The sequence below is a fragment of the Delphinus delphis genome, chromosome 11, assembly GCF_949987515.2.
Source record: "Delphinus delphis chromosome 11, mDelDel1.2, whole genome shotgun sequence".
Classification (NCBI taxonomy): domain Eukaryota; kingdom Metazoa; phylum Chordata; class Mammalia; order Artiodactyla; family Delphinidae; genus Delphinus; species Delphinus delphis.
This window is the reverse complement of record NC_082693.1, coordinates 23,766,401-23,784,823: the sequence shown is the minus strand read 5'-3', so window position 1 is coordinate 23,784,823 and position 18,423 is coordinate 23,766,401. Positions and strand designations below refer to the sequence as shown.

The following is an 18,423-nucleotide window of genomic DNA, read 5'->3' as shown; positions in this document are numbered from 1 at the left end:
GAAAAAACAAAAAGAAAATCAATGAAATCAAAAGCTGACTCTTTGAATTGATAAAAAAATTATAAACCTCTACAAAATTAATGAGGAAAAAAGAAGACACAGATTACTAGTATCTGGAATAAAATAAGAGACATCACTAAAGTTTTATGAAAAAATTACACACACATACATACACATATATATGCATATATATATGTATATAATATATATTTGTTTGATAAAATCCAACATCTATTCCTGGAATAAAAACTCAGAGTAGGAAGAAAAATACTCAACCTAATAAGTGGCTTTCACAAGGATGTCTATAGCTAACTTTATATCTAATGATTAAAAATTGAATGTTTTCTTCCCATGGTCAAAAAAAAAAAAAGGCAAAGATATCTTTCTACTTTAACATTTACTAGAGGTTCAGCCAGTTCAATAAGTTAAGAAAAAGAAACAAAAGGCATCAAGATTAACTGGAAGATGCAACAATGCCTCTACTCTCAGACAACAACTATGTAGAAAATCCCATGGACTCTGCAAAAAAAGGTGCTTAAACTAATAATGGATTTTAGTATCATTACAGAATTCAAGACCAATACACAACAATCAATTGTATTTCTATGTACTAGTAACAGGCATTGGGTAATTAAAATTAAAAAAATAAATAAATGTCAAACTAGCATTAAAGAAATATGAAATACACTGAGATAAATCTGACCAAAAAAAAATGTGCTAGACCTGAACAGTGAAAAATTTTAAACTGGGAAATTTAAAAAGACCTAACTAATTGGGAGATTGGGATTGACATATATACACTAATATGTACAAAATTGATAACTAATAAGAACCTGCTGTATAAAAAATAAAATAAAATTTAAAAAGGAAAAAAAAAAAAAAGACCTAACTAAGTGGAGCAATAAACTGTGTTCTAAGATAAAAAGACTAAGTATTGTAAAGTTGTCAATTGCATCTAAATAGATTCAACACAATCCTAATCAATATCTGTGATACAATAAGAAATGTATATTAGGTCTTTACCCCCAGTTCCCAGCACGAGGCTTCTAAAACCCTTGGAATTTCCAGAGTAAAAGGAGTGAAAGGAGTATCTTTTGTTATATACAACAAAACCCTTTCAACCATACATGAGTTTATGCTAATGAGGAGACTCTTGGTAGGCCCCTAGATAGCTTCAGGATGGGGGCTGATTGTCAGAGGACCAAATCATGTGACTGGAGGGTTGGAAGATTCAGCCTCACCCTCTTCCCCAACTTCTAGGGAAGGGAGAGGTGCTGAAGACTGAGTTAATCAACAACAGCCAATGATTTAATCAATCATACCCATGTAATGAAACCTCTAAACCCCTAAACAACAGGATTCAGAGAGCTTCCAAGTTAGTGAACACATCAAGGTGCTGGGAGGGTGACATACCCAGAGAAGGTATGAATGCTTCACAGTGCCCCTTCTCATCCTTACTTTGCCCTACGCATCTCTTCCATTTGGCTGTTCCTAAGTTTCATCCTTTATAATAAATTGGCAATAGTAAGTAAAGCATATTCCTGAGTTGTGTGAGCCATTCTAATAGATTATCAAACCTCGGGACGCATTTGTGGAAACCCCTGATTTATAGCCAGTTGGTCAGAAATACAGGAGGCCTAGGACTTGGGACTGGCATTTGAAGTAGGGTAGTCTTATGGAACTGAGCCCTTAACCAGTGGGCTCTGCACTAACTCTGGGTAGTGTCAGAATTAAATTGACTTTAAGACATCCAGTTGGTGTCCACATAGAACTAGAGAATTGCTTGGCGTTAAAACCCACATATTTGGTGTCAAGAGTATTTGGTTGTGAGTAAACACAGTTCAAAACATCCCAGCATGCTTTGCTGTAGAAGTTGACAGGCTGATTATAAAAATTACATGGAAATATGAATGACCTAGAATAGCCAACAACAACTTTGAAATATAAGAACAATATTGCAGGACTTCAAGACTTATTAAATACCTACAGTAAATAAACAGTATAGTACTGCAGCTGAGACAGACAAATAGATAAATGAAACTGGTAGACAGTCAAGTAATAAACCCACACATACATGATTGATTTTTTGATGAAGGTACAAAGGAAATTTACTGGTAAAATAAGAGTCTTTTTAGCAATTAAGACTATAATGCTTAGATATCCATATGCAAAAAAAGGGAACTTCAATCCATATCTAGAACCATATATAAAAATCAATGGAATATTTGGAATCACTTATAAAACTGAAATTATGAACTAAAACTTTTAAAATTAAACATAGAAGAAAATCTTTTTGATTTTGGGTTAATACTTCTTACATATAACACCAAAAGAATGACCCATAGAAAGAAAACTGAAAAACTGCATTTCATATCATTTAGAATTTCTGCTCTTATAAATACATTAGAAGAAAAGACAAGCCATAGACTATAGTAAAGTATTTGAACATCAAATATCTGAGGAAAGATTTATATCCAGAATATGTAAAGAACTCTTAAAATTCAATCGTAAGAAAACAAACAATAACAACAAATTGGGACAAATGTCCCTTCTCTAGTTAATATCTTTTAATAGCACCCAATTTCCTGTCAGATAATGCAGCAGACAAGGTTCTTTATGATCCTTTCTATGGCATAAAATTATCTTTCATTTGGCAGTCTCAAATAGCCTCACCCCTTTTCAAACATCTATATTACACTCTCTCATCTAAAGGATTTTGAATGTGCTATTCCACATACCTCTCTCATGCTCAATTCTCAGTTCTGACGTCACTAAAATCTATGAATGCTCAGAGAACTCATCATTAGTCCAGTGAGTCTTCCCTGACTCAATATGAAGGAGTTATATACTCCTTTAATGTATTCTCATGTAACTTTTTATTTCATCATGACTTACCACACTACTTTGTCATTATGTCATCTGTCTTCCTTACTTACTAGAAGGACTGTCTTGCTCACTTTATATCTATATAAATCCAGCAGAGTGCCAGTCATATAAAAGGCCCTCATTGAATAATGGAGAGAGAGAGGGACAAAGTGTTGATCTATCATTCATATAAGTGGCCCCAGGACAAATGTTCAAAAATTTAAAGGCTGATGACATTTTTATACCACACACATGACAAAACATGAACTACAAATAAGTAGCCTTTCTTCTGTAGACTAGAAATCAGAAAATGTGAATCCTAGCCCTGATTCTGAGAGTAGCCAGACAACTGATCTTGGCCAAGAATAACAAAGTTGATAATAATGTAGCTAATATCAACAACTACCTAGAATGTGCCAAGTTCTATCCTAAGCACTATGCAAATCTGATGTCATATAATACTCATAACAATCCTCTGAGGTAGGAATTTCATTTTATAGATGAGAAAAATAAGGCAGAGAGGTTAAGGGACATTCCATAGAAACATAGCTAAGTGACAAAGCCAGGGATAATTCAGGCAGTCTGACTCCAGTGCACAGGCTTGTAACTACTCTTTAGTGTTAACTTGCTTTTCCCTTAAACTCTTAATTTGAAAAGAACAAAAAAAAAATGAGAGCAAGAGAAAAAAAGAGACACATATACACACGAAAGGTTGAACTAAATTATTCTAAGGAATCATTCAGGTATTATTTTTATTAAATTAAATTTACTTCTTTCAAATTTCAAATGACATCTCAAGAAGTATGATTTGAAAAACATGTGTGAGATACCATTTCTATACTTTACATGATTTTTACCTAATAATCATATTCCCTTTAAGTGTTTAGTTTTTTAAATAGTATTTCATCACACTGAATTGCTCGTGATCCCCTAAATGTCCTGTGGTAGTCTTGAGTGCTCTTCACCAAATATATCTCAGTTGATGAACATGGGATGTCTTTCCATTTATTTAGGTTATTTTTCATTTCTTTCAGCAACGTTTTGTCATTTTTAGTTTACAAGTCTTTCTGTTCCTTCGTTAAATTGATTCCATGGTATTTTATTCTTTAACATGCTATTGCAAATAGCAAATACGTAGTCATACCCACCGTTAAAGATTCAATGGGTTAAAGTGCCTCCAAGCAAAGTGCCAATAAGGCTGTGACTGTCCTGTACATCCTTTCATTTGGACCAAATGGTTTGGGGAAAAGAGACCAACTGGGATTTCCTCAACCCAGGTTTGATAAAAAAGTTATCTTTAATCAGAAAGGGAGAGACACAGACAGATAGGCAAGCATGAGGGTAGAAAGCATATACACATATTCAATCTAGAACATAGGTCGCTAAAATAACAATGGGTCTGCATCTGACAAATGGAGCTGTTTGCAATCAAACAGATAAAAAGCCAAAAGAATCATTATCCTGAACTGTGACTATTTGCTACCCTAAAATGACCCAGGGCTCCTGAATTTATATAGACAGGGAGCTGGCCGAGAAATGGTATAATCTCCAATACTCACATTAGGTATAGCCAAAAAAAAGATATTGAAAAATTTTAACCCTACAAGATCATAAAGAACAATGGGCTAGAGACCCTGGCCCTAAACTCTGAAAAGTAAATCACAGTAAATCCACTCACAGTAAATCACAGTAAATCAAAGAGCAATCCTACCCCCACAGCAGAGATCCTTACTGAATCTGTTCATTGAGATTTTAGAATTACTACATACTAACGATAGCTGTGTATGTCTGATTCTTCATCTTTCCTACTGAGACCATTCACAGTACATACCCAACCTTTATCTTGCCACTATATACTAGATATGTTGGGGATAAACAACATACATTTCAGTTTCTGGCACTTCAGGTCAAAAGGGACTATATATATGAAACTGATGATATAGAGACTGCAACACATTCTCACCTGTCACTCAGCGATCCTGGACTTCTGAGCTTGAGGCTATAGCTGGATAGAACGTACCTCTCCCATGTGGGCAGGTAAGCAAATTTGCCTGAGACATGGAGACTGGGAGTATTTGGTGAAAAAAGAGCAGACCGTGGTATATTAGTTCTGCTTATCAAATATTTCCTGCGCTCTCCCTTCCAGAGTCATAGCAGGATCTCACTTCCTGGCCCCATTATGACTGTGTGGGGCACTGTAGATACAAATTGGGAGTGGAAGTGTCATTTCCAGTCCAGAATGCTAACTTACCAGTAGGAAATCTGACTGGGCTTTTTTTCACTCTACAAGATAACAGGTAATGTTCCAACAGGAACTATGCTATCAGGCTAGTTCCTAGGATGAAGACATCATGAGACTGAGCCCCCAAAGAATTCTCAATGTACATGGAGAATTAGTAAGACATAAACCGTTGCTGTCTGAAGCCAGAGGGTTTAGGGCATAACCTAGCCTGGCTTGGCTAATTCATGCCTTATGCTCTTATGACCTATTCTTCTCTGTGAGTTTTCTATCCATTAACGTAGTCATATACTTCATATCTCTGACACCCTGGTATTTCACCACCCAAAAGAGTATAATTGTTACATCAAATTTATAAAATTTCTTGTAAATTTCCTCTTCCAAGCCATTTATTAAAAAGACACTGAGGAGGGCTCACGCCAAGGGGTACTTCCCAGAACTTCTGCTGCCAGTGTCCATGTCCGTTGGTGAGCCACTGCTGCCCCCTGCCTCTGCAGGAGACCCTCCCACACTAGCAGAACACAGCAGGCCAGGAAAGATACAGGGCTATCACCACAGCCTATTATCGTGGGGCCATGGGCTTTATTTTAATGAATGATATCACACATGAAGAATCCTTCAGTGCAGTACAGGATTGCCAGGCGTCAGGGCTGTGCCTCTGAGGTGGGAGAGCCAAGTTCAGGACACTGGTCCACAAGAGACCTCCCAGCTCCACGTAATATGAAACGGCGAAAATCTCCCAGAGATCTCCATCTCAACGCCAAGACCCACCTCCACTCAACGACCAGCAAGATACAGTGTTGGACACCCTATGCCAAACAACTAGCAAGAAAGGAACATAACACCCTCGATTAGCAGAGAGGCTACCTAAAATCATAATAAGGCCACAGACACCCCAAAACACACCACCACATGTGGACCTGCCCACCAAAAAGACAAGATCCAGCCTCATCCACCAGAACACAGGCACTAGTCCCCTACACCAGGAAGTCTACACAAGCCACTGAAAAACAACCTTAGCCACTGGGGACAGACACCAAAAACAACTGGAACTATGAACCTGCAGCCTGCAAAAAGGAGACCCCAGTCACAGTAAGTTAAGCAAAATGAGAAGACAGAGAAACACACAGCAGATGAAGGAGCAAGATAAAAACCCACCAGACTTAACAAATGAAGAGGAAATAGGCAGTCTACCTGAAAAACAATTCAGAATAATAATAGTAAAGATGATCCAAAATCTTGGAAATAGAATGGAGAAAATACAAGAAACATTTAACAAGGACCTAAAAGAACTAAAGAGGAAACAAACAGTGATGGACAACACAATAAACGAAATCAAAAATTCTCTAGAAGGGATCAATAGCAGAATAACGGGTAAGTGACCTGGAAAATAAAATAGTGGAAATAACTACTGCAGAGCAGATAAAGAAAAAAGAATGAAAAGAATTGAGGACAGTCTCAGGACCTCTGGGACAACATTAAATGCAACAACATTCGAATTACAGGGGTCCCAAAAGAAGAAGAGAAAAAGAAAGGGACTGAGAAAATATTTGAAGGGATGGTAGTTGAAAACTTCTCTAATATGGGAAAGGAAATGGTTAATCAAGTCCAGGAAGCACAGAGAGTCCCATAGAGGATAAATCCAAGGAGAAACACGCAAAGACACATATTATTCAAACTATCAAAAACTAAATACAAAGAAAACATATTAAAAGAAGCAAGGGAAAAACAACAAATAATACACAAGGGAATCCCCATAAGGTTAACAGCTGATCTTTCAGCAGAAACTCTGCAAGCCAGAAGGGAATGGCAGGACATATTTAAAGTGATGAAAGGGAAAATCCTACAACCAAGATTACTCTACTTAGCAAGGATCTCATTCAGATTTGACGGAGAAATTAAAACCTATACAGACAAGCAAAAGCTAAGAGAATTCAGCACCACCAAACCAGCCTTACAACAAATGCTACAGGAACTTCTCTAGGCAGGTAACACAAGAGAAAGAAGAGACGTACAATAACAAACCTAAAACAATTAAGAAAATGGTAACAGAAACATACATATCAATAATTACCTTAAGTGTAAATGGATTAAATGCTCCAACCAAAACACATGGACTGGCTGAATGGATACGAAAACAAGACCCATATATATGCTGTCTACAAGAGACCCACTTCGGACTTAGGGCCACATAGAGACTGAAAGTGAGGGATGCCTCATACCACATAAAATAGACTTTAAAACAAAGACTATTACAAGAGACAAAGAAGGACACTACATAATGATCAAGGGATCAATCCAAGAAGAAGATATAACAGTTGTAAATATGTATGCACCCAACATAGGAGCACCTCCTATGGGTGCATATATTTATGCACCCAACATAGGAGCACCCCAATACATAAGGCAAATACTAACAGCCGTAAAAGGGGAAATCGACAGTAACACAATCATAGTAGGAGACTTTAACATCCCACTTTCACCAATAGACAGATCATCCAAAATGAAAATAAATAAGGAAACACAAGCTTTAAATGATACATTAAACAAGATGGACTTAATTGATATTTATAGGACATTCCATGCAAAAACAACAGAATACACATTGTTCTCAAGTGCTCATGGAATATTCTCCAAGATAGATAATATCATGGGTCACAAATGAAGCCTTGGTAAATTTAAGAAAATTGAAATCGTATCAAGTATCTTTTCTGACTACAACGCTATAAGACTAGATATCAATTACAGGAAAAACTCTGTAAAAAATACAAACAAATGGAAGGTAAACAATACACAACTTAATAATCAAGAGATCACTGAAGAAATCGAACAGGGAATCAAAAAATATCTAGAAACAAATGACAATGAAAACACCACGACCCAAAATCTATGGGATGCAGCAAAAGCAGTTCTAAGAGGGAAGTTTATTTACAGCAATACAATCCTACCTTAAGAAACAAGAAACATCTCAGATAAACAACCTAAGTTTACACCTAAAGCTATTAGAGAAGGAAGGACAAGAAAACTCCAAAGTTAGCAGAAGTAAAGAAATCATAAAGATCAGATCAGAAATAAATGAAAAACAAATGAAGGAAACGATAGCAAAGATCAATAAAACTAAAAGCTAGTTCTTTGAGAAGACAAACAAAATTGATAAACCATTAGCCAAACTCATCAAGAAAAAAAGGGAGAAGACTCAAATCAATAGAATTAGAAATGAAAAGGAGAAGTAAAAAGTGATACTGCAGAAATACAAAGGATCATGACAGACTACTACAAGCAACTATATGCTAATAAAATGGACAACCTGGAAGAAATGGACAAATTCTTAGAAATGCACAACATTCCGAGACTGAACCAGGAAGAAATAGAAAATATGAACAGACAGGTCACAAGCACTGAAATTGAAACTGTGATTAAAAATCTTCCAACAAACCAAAGTCCAGGACCAGACGGCTTCACAGGCGAATTCTATCAAACATTTAGAGAAGAGCCAACAGCTATCCTTCTCAAACTCTTCCAAAATATAGCAGAGGGAGGAACACTCCCAAACTCATTCTATGAGGTCACCATCACCCTGATACCAAAACCAGACAAAGATGTCACAAAGAAAGAAAACTACAGGCCAATATCACTGATGAACATAGATGCAAAAATCCTTAACGAAATACTAGCAAACAGAATCCAACAATACATTAAAAGGATCATACACCATGATCAAGTGGGGTTTATTCCAGGAATACAAGGATTCTTCAATATACGCAAATCAATCAGTATGATACATCATATTAACAAACTGAAGGAGAAAAAGCATATGATCACCTCAATAGATGCAGAGAAAGCTTTCAACAAAATTCAACACCCATTTATGATAAAAACCCTCGAGAAAGTAGGCATAGAGGGACCTTTCCTCAACATAACAAAGGCTGCATATGACAAACTCACAGCCAACATGGTCCTCAATGGTGAAAAACTGAAACCATTTCCACTAAGATCAGGAACAACAAGGTTGCCCACTCTCACCACTCTTATTCAACATAGTTTTGGAAGTTTTAGCCACAGCAATCAGAGAAGAAAAAGAAATAAAAGGAATCCAAATCAGAAAAGAAATAAAGTTGTCACTGTTTGCAGATGACATGATACTATACACAGAGAATCCTAAAGATGCTATCAGAAAACTACTAAAGCTAATCAATGAATTTGGTAAAGTAGCAGGATACAAAATTAATGCACAGAAATCTCTTGCATTCCTATACACTAATGATGAAAAATCCGAAAGTGAAATTAAGAGAACACTCCCATTTCCCATTGCAACAAAAGGAATAAAATACTAAGGAATAAACCTACCTAAGGAGACAAAAGACCTGTATGCAGAAAATTATAAGACACTGATGAAAGAAATTAAAAATGATACAAATGGAGAGATATAGCATGTTCTTGGATTGGAAGAATCAACATTGTGAAAATGACTCTACTACCCAAAGCAATCTACAGATTCAATGCAATCCCTATCAAACTACCACTGGCATTTTTCACAGAACTGGAACAAAAATTTTCACAATTTGTATGGAAACATAAAAGACCCCGAATAGCCAAAAAAATCTTGAGAAAGAAAAAATGAGCTGGAGGAATCAGGCTCCCTGACTTCAGACTATACTACAAAGCTACGGTAATTAAGACAGTATGGTACTGGCACAAAAGCAGAAATACAGATCAATGGAACATGATACAAAGCCCAGCGATAAACCCATGCACATACGGTCACCTTATCTTTGATAAAGGAGGTAAGAATATACCGTGGAGAAAAGACAGCCTCTTCAATAAGTGGTGCTGGGAAAACTGGACAGCTACATGTAAAAGTATGACATTAGAACACTCCCTAACACCATACACAAAAATAAACTCTAAATGGATTGAAGACCTAAATGTAAGGCCAGACACTATCAAATTCTTAGCGGAAAACACAGGCAGAACACTCTATGACATAAATCACAGCAAGATCCTTTTTAACCCACCTCCTAGATACACGGAAATAAAAACAAAAATAAACACATGGGACCTAATGAAACTTAAAATATTTTGCACAGCAAAGGAAACCATAAACAATGTGAAAAGACAACCCTCAGAATAGGAGAAAATATTTGCAAATGAAGTAACTAACAAATGATTAATCTCCAAAATATACAAGCAGCTCATGAAGCTCAATATCAAAAAAACAAACAACCCAGTCCAAAAATGGGCAGAAGACCTAAACAGACATTTGTCCAAAAGAAGATATACAGATTGCCAACAAAAAAGTGAAAGAATGCTCGACATCATTAATCATTAGAGAAATGCAAATCAAAACTACAATGAGATATCCCCAGTCTTGGGGATAGAATGGTATGTTTATAAATCTCCATTTAAATTCTAGACCTGGGGCTTCCCTGGTGGCGCAGTGGTTGCAAATCTGCCTGCTAATGCAGGGGACACGGGTTCGAGCCCTGGTCTGGGAGGATCCCACATGCCGCAGAGCAACTAGGCCCGTGAGCCACAACTACTGAGCCTGCGCGTCTGGAGCCTGTGCTCTGCAACAAGAGACGCCGCGATAATGAGAGGCCCGTGCACCATGATGAAGGGTGGCCCCCGCTTGCCACAACTAGAGAAAGCCCTCGCACAGAAACGAAGACCCAACACAGCAAAAATAAATTAATTAATTAATAAACTCCTACCCCCAACATCTTCTTTAAAAAAAAAAAGAAATTCTAGACCTAATTTTGTTTTCCTATTAGTATATTTTCTTCCTGTGATACAAAATAGGTCCTTTGTATAAGGTTGATTTTATTTTCACCTACCAAGTGTTATGTTATTCAAAAGTGTTGCTGGGAACTTCTTGCACTAATTGTTCATACTATGACATATACATATATGCTCTTCAATTGATTGTTTAATGTAAATCCAATAATCATGTCTGCAATGCTTTCTAAGACATTAAATCAAGAAAAGAAAACACAGTCACCAGAAAAAAATTTTAAACAGAAACTAATTCCTATAAGCAATGAAAGGTAATTCAAACATAAATACATACTTCAAATTCAAATGTTATTTATAAATCTTGTACCACTAAAAATCATTTCAGATGCCATTATACATTTACAGTAATCTTTTGCTTCTGTTATTTGATAAATAATATTATAACCCAGAAATTAGCATAAGAATTTTTGTTAATTTGGGGATGATCTACATACTTTAGGCCTTTAGCCCTATATTTAGTCTATCATAAAATTCCGAAACTTTAACATTGAGTTTACATAAGCATATTTTTTTCTCCAAAATACACCAAGGAAAGTAAATGGCATGAAACTGAATAAACAGCTATAGAGTTCTCAGGGGAAGAGAGTCAGAAGAAAAGTATAAATATATAATGGATGTGCAACTTTATTACCTGAGTATTTAACAACTCTTCACACTTGTGTGCTTGTTTCTCTATTGCAGAAATGTACTGTTTTTCAATAGCTTCTACTTGTTGCTTAACTGAAGACTGCAGTAGTGCCTAAAAACAAGCAAAAATGTCATGTGGATCACAGACAAAACTTGGAATCTACTGTTGGCATGAGAAATTTTTTTGACAGTTGTACATATCTGAAATATGATACTATTCTGCATTACAAAATACACATTTGTGAATATTAAAGCAAATTCATATATAACACTACTTTAAGCTTTCGGTTTCAGGTTTTCCTATTGCCAAGATTAGTTTTTTGGCTTAGATGTTCCTTCCACACACCTTCTCGGTAAAAAGGCCAAGTCATAGAAGATGATAAAGAGGGTGAGTAGTTCTGTTAAATATAAATTCAGTTTAGTGAAGACCACACAGGATGAGAAGCATGTGAAAGCTGCTGAAAAAAAAGAGAAGAGAAAAAAACCAGACATATTTCACTGGCTGACAAAACTCCACATCCTCTCGGCACACTGTAATATCCCATGGGCCAAGCATGATCTTCAAGACCACAAATCAAGTAAAAGCAGATGGAAACTCTGAGCAATTTCAAACATAAAAGAGCTGCCCCCCAGGAAGTTCACGCCCCTAATGTGAAAAGGTATAAGGCAAAGTGTGGAAGTCAGGATCTTAAGGCAATATTCATAAAAAGTAATAAAACTTGGGAGCCTACACAAACTTAAGTGGATAGTGTAAATGCTGGAAGCTCGGTCAGTTAAATATAAAGATGTTAACACTATTGTAAGGCAAGCCAAATCAACACTGGAAGATGTTCCACCCACTCACTTCCTTATTGGAGATGTTTACAATATTATCATCTTTTTTCCTTTCCCTTTTTTTTTTTTTCAGGCATTATATGTTATAGTTAACATGTTCCCAGTATTATCTTACATGCTATTTATAAATCTTAAATCATTCTAAAATATGCATTTAACCATATACATAAGAACTCTTTAGCAAATATTCTATTTTTGAAGGTCTATCTGGATAACAAACTACTCATAATCAAAATAGTAAGTTGAAACAGACACATGTCTTATAGAAAACAGACCTTTGGTACATTCGCCAAGAAAAGAAAAATATGCCAAATCTCTTAAATAATCTCTGCTTTGAAAACAGATTTACTTGGTTGGAAACAACATGCATTAAGAGGCTAAATAAATATGTATGTATTTTTTAAAACTGAGACAAAAATATTTTGAAAACCTCTGAATAAGTCTCAAATCTTCAAATAATTATCTTTCTTTTGCAAATGTTAAACTGTCTTCTGATGATGCTACTACTCCTATAATTCAATAGTTGTCACTCTGAAGCTGCAAAATTACTAGTAAACTAGTAAAGGAAAATAAACCTCTGACCACGGCTTAACCAAAGTATAAAGAACTGCTTAACAGAACTGCTTTAGCCCTTCATTTATACATTATATGTCCTCTAAAGATTCCATAACGATAATTTATAGAAGACACTATAATTTAACCTCTTAAACTGTGACTAGATAATGTAAAGCTCTAATTTACCTTTGGCAAAATACAATACTATTCATTGGACTTCAGAAAATTTAAAGGATGATACAACTATGTACAATTCTGTTGGGTATATTCATGGCATCTTTTGTAGAGAGAAAAATGCCATTCTTTTGGGGGACTTGGGTTATGGCAGAATTGTTTTGCTTGATGGTAAGAACTGTTTCACTTCCTATTTGCCATGATTCCAAATAATCCCAGGTTAAATACCCAGTTGTGATTTTCTAGTAAATTATATCATTTGGAGGGACAGGTAGGTTAATGAAATAAAATAATATTTTCTCACCATAATTAAGAAACACAAATGAATAGTATTTTTTCCTCTGGTGACTGATTTGTATACTATATACTCATTTTCTTCCAAACTTCAAGGAGGTCAAGTACCATAGGATAATGACAAGATTTTTTAAATAAAATAATACGATTTCTTTAAAAAAAATTGGCCTATAATACTGAACTGTGGAACTATTAGTGCCAAAGTCCAAACAAAAGAGGTAGTGTTCAAAAACCATCTTTAGAACTAGAATATTAATTATGGACATGCTTAGCAATACACAATGGTACTAGCTGCATGCTTCTATGGCTTGATCTATCATTATATAACTGGATATTCGTTTTCCTATGTAATATACCATAATAACTGCCTTAAAATTTCTTGTGTGCTGTAAGTATAAAAATGAACATTAGTCTTAACATTTCCCTATAATTTTTTTTTCCTTTGTAATTGTCTCTACAGATATCAAAGACACAAGGAACCCTTCCCTTGGGCTTATATTGAATGCAACACTACAAAAACATACATGAAAGAGTTATTTCTTTTATAAGCTATTTTAAACTATTCTCAACACAAATAAAGCACTAAGACTCTCAGGGTATGTAGAGGCAGAAAAACAAAGATGTATATAAACATTCCATAACGAAAAAAATGCTACCAAAGGCACGGAATGTTTTGTTAATTTTCAACAAGTTTAGGTTTTAGCTTCAGTCCTATCAGAGATTTTCTATATCATCCCAGGGGATAACTTAACTGAGCTTGAGCAAAACTACTTACCACACTTCTTCAAGAATAATTTTAAAGGTGTGAACAAGATCATAGATTTCTTTAGTACAGGAACTATGTCATCTTTATACTCATCTTTATATATCACACACAGCTTCTTACAGAGTGCTCTGTACATAGCAGACACATGCAATAGCTATTTGGTGAGTGACAATTCTTGTATTAAGATTAATATTTTAAAATCATAGTATAGGGCTTCCCTGGTGGCGCAGTGGTTGAGAGTCCGCCTGCCGATGCAGGGGACACGGGTTCGTGCCTCGGTCCGGGAAGATCCCACATGCCGCGGAGCGGCTAGGCCCTTGAGCCATGGCCGTTGAGCCTGCGCATCCGGAGCCTGTGCTCCGCAATGGGAGAGGCCACAACAGTGAGAGGCCTGCGTACCGCAAAAAAAAAAAAAAAAAAAAAAAAAAAAAAAAAAAATCATAGTATACCAATATTCACTGGAAAGTTCATTGAGCTTCAAATTATAACTATCAAGTTCAGTTACCAAACTTGTTCCTGTTAATCCCTACCAGAGATCTGAATTTTTTTTTATCATTTTAGACTAGAAATGTTCATTCTTTCTACTCTACAAGTATAAATCTTGAGTAAATAAAACACAGTATGAGAAGGACTATAAACTCCTTGAAAAAAAAGTATGTTATAAATTCTATAATGATTAGACTCAGAGAAAACAAAGATATTAAGTCAAAAACCACCCCACACCAACCAATACCCATAAGCAGTAGATAGTTTATTTTTAATGGAACTGAATATACATACACTGGAATTTAAATGAGTAGAGACGTATAGCTCAAGTGGACTACTACAAACCAAACTACAATCTACTGTCCCAACAAATCCACAGAATTCTCTTCTCCCTTGAAATAGCCCAATTCTATTAGATCTGATTCTATTCTCATCAAATTTAATTACTTGTCCAGATTTGCAGAGCAGATGTGCCTAAAGAACCAAATGGTCTCTGAAACATTAATATCATGTTGGCATTTAGCACATAACCTTAAAAGAACACTTCATAGCTAATTTTAGGCAGTAATAATTTAAATTATTTTAAAAGTCAATCCTCTAAGTCATGGTTTACAAATGCAGAAAAGTATAAGGCTATGGAGCAAGCTGGAGGCAAAACATATAATAAATATCCCCACTGAAACTGAAGCTCTAGGAGAATAGGACTCTGTGTTTAATTCACTGATTAAACAGTGTTTAATTCACTGTAGGTACTATTGTACCTACAATAGTACCTAACATATAGGTACTATTATAATTGTAGTTGGAATATATGGACTATGTGTTGAATGAAGAAATGAATCATGATTTCTGTATGTCCAAGCCTTATTACTTGCCTAGTCATAGAGAAACTATCAAAACATTGACTTTAATTATGTCTGTTCATTGTATTCTTAGTTTAGCTTTTTGACTGCAGTAGTACAAATTAATTGTTGTAAAAGGTCATTTGAAATCAAGCACAATTTCATCTTTCTTGGAAAAATATCATAGTTTGCTTTTCAAAAATCTGTTTCAGATCTTTTCCAATTTTTAACTAAAAATAAAATAAGCAAAACTAAAAGGTATCAGCAAAAGAGTAAGTTAGAACTCTGAAGGGACACTTTTATGTTTTTTCTGGACTAAGTGCTATTTTTGAACAAAATATTACTTCAAATTTTGCAAGGCTTTTTAACTGTTGTTAGCATGTCTTATAATATTCCCTCAAAGTTTCAAACATATAAGCAAGTTTGTTATTCAAAAGGAGAGCCTACTTAACTGATATATATGAAAAATGATGAATTTCAGTCATTTCACTGAATCATTCATCCATCTTTTTCCATGAGCTCTACATACCTGTTCTACAGATAAAGAAACAGACACGAAGGTTAAGAAATGAGCCCAAAATCATATGAAAAGACTAAGTGGAACAAAGAACTGGATTCAGGTCCACCCTCTTGGTTCCCTGTTTGTCTTAGCCATTCCAACCTGGTAAAGCAGGTTTCTCTTCATGAACTAATCACTTACTCTATTTTATAGCCACTTAATTATTTGTTAATTCTTCACTTATTCAACTAATATTTACTGAATGCATACTTTATTCCAGACAGTGTTCTAGGCACTGGTGATGCAGACTGAACAAAACAGATAGGGGCCTGACTCCCCTGAATTTACATTATTGGCAAGCGGATAGGGAAAGTGGGGAAGACAAGGAAGATTGGGAGGTACACAATAAACGAACCATTTTCATGGTGTTTTATGCTATAAAGAAAATTAAAAAGGGATAAAAAGGAAAAGAATAATGGAGGAGAAATTTTTCAGAGAGGGAAGTCAAGAGTTCTCTTGAGAAGTCACAAAACGTGGGAAAAAAAAAGTCATATATTAAGCCTGAGGGAAGAAGATTTCCGTCAAAGAAAAAAGTACAAAGTCCTAGCATGGGAAAAAGGCTAATGAGTTCTAGAACTAGAAAAAAAGGCCAGTGCAGATCATATGAACCAGGGAATTCCATCAGATCCTATACCTGCACCAGACTTCCAGAGGACCAGAATTATGTAGAACCATGGAAGGCATTTTAATTCTATTCAAACATGAAAGTTTCTACAATCTGATACATAGTATCTTCAAACAATGTTGCAAAGTATCAAAAGCACTCAAATGCTATCAAGAATTTCTCCATTAATAGACAATTTGTGAAAAAGAAAATATGTAGCACTGATTTTTGTAGGCTACACATATACAAGTAGGTTAGAAACATAACTAATGCACCACACATGAACATTTTTTTATTCAGTAGAATTAAGAGTAATGCGACTATACTCTCTGATAAGGAAGGAGTTAATCCTAATAAGAACTAGTTGAGGGACTTCCCTGGTGATCCAGTGGTTAAGACTCCACACTCCCATGCAGGGGGCCCGGTTTGATCCCTGGTCAGGGAACTAGATCCTGCATGTGACAACAAAGATCCCACCTGCCGCAACTAAGACCTGGTGCAGCCAAATAAATAAATAAATATTTAAAAAAAAAACAAGGGCTTCCCTGGTGGCTCAGAGGTTGCGAGTCCGCCTGCCGATGCAGGGGACACGGGTTCGTGCCCCGGTCCGGGAAGATCCCACATGCCGCGGAGCGGCTGGGCACGTGAGCCATGGCCGCTGAGCCTGCGCGTCCGGAGCCTGTGCTCTGCAACGGGAGAAGCCACAACAGCGAGAGGTCCGCGTACAGCAAAAAAACAAACAAACAAACAAAACCCAGTTGAGTATTTTCCATGGTCTCACAGAAAAGTGCCATAGATATGCTACAAGTATATCTGGCAAGTAATACTTACTTGAACTTTATCTGGACACTGTGTCTATTAGCATGCAGTTCTTCCATAATACTTACATTCTCCATTTTATACTGAATAGACTGGCAACATAGATTATGAAAATGAGGATATAGTGTCTAAATAATGGCAGCTGACTAATTTATCTTAATGTTCAATTACTCTTGGCTAATCAAAAGTATCTTTTGCCAATGTGGGGATCTAAAATGTCAATCTACAGCTTTGTTGGCTTATCATTTGGGAAGAGAAACTGATGGTTTGATATACATATACATATATATATTTTTTAAGACCTCAGTGAGCTAGTAATTCAATTGTGGCACAGATTTAGTTGCATTAGAACAGAAACATTAGGCTATCTCTGAAAAAAATATTTAGACATTTTAGAAAATTTTGTTGGAATACAAAAAGAATTAATGGGATTAAAATGTATTAGTGGGGAGTTCCCTGGCGGTCCAGTGGTTAAGATTCCGTGCTTCCACTGTGGGAGGCACGGGTTCAATCCCTGGTCAGGGAACTAAGATCCCATATGCTGCGTGGCGCAGCCAAAAATAAATAAATAAATAAATAGAAATTTAAAAAAAACACAACTATCACTGGGAAGTGATTTAAAAGTACAATGTAAAAAGGACTAGGGAGTATAACTCTCTAGAGGAAAATCTTCAATCTCAACTTAAGGCTTAAGTTTATTCAACTTAAGTTTACTCAACTTAAGTTTACTCAAAACTGGATCCAAATTCAAGTTTAGGTTCATGGTCTCCTGCTACCCAGGCAGGCAGAAGTTAGGCAACACCAGAACCTTTAAGTTCAACCCTTGGGGAGAATGAAGGTGCATGTTTCTCAAGAGTAAATTTCAGATGTGTGAGGAGTGATAGTGACGGATTTGGTCATATTTCTTTTTAGAAAGCAGGACAGAAACTAATACCTAAAATTATGGGTAAAAGGATTAAAAAACAA

At 35.8% G+C, this 18,423-nt stretch overlaps 1 protein-coding gene across 11 annotated transcripts in view; it reads right to left on the bottom strand.

Annotated features, from left to right (window-relative positions):
* The window catches only part of CCDC91 (coiled-coil domain containing 91), a 416,368-nt gene that overhangs the window by 173,346 nt on the left and 224,599 nt on the right, over positions 1–18,423 (bottom strand). For 9 of the 11 annotated variants that reach the window (XR_009521176.1, XM_060024524.1, XM_060024515.1 and 6 more), the window contains one exon: positions 11,529–11,636. The exons of the other annotated variants lie outside the window; for them this stretch is intronic. Coding sequence is in view for 8 of the 9 variants with exons in the window: in XM_060024524.1 (XP_059880507.1) it covers positions 11,529–11,636 (108 nt within the window). In the remaining variant the exon portion in view is untranslated. The remainder of the gene's footprint in view (positions 1–11,528; positions 11,637–18,423) is intronic. 11 annotated transcript variants of the gene reach the window in all.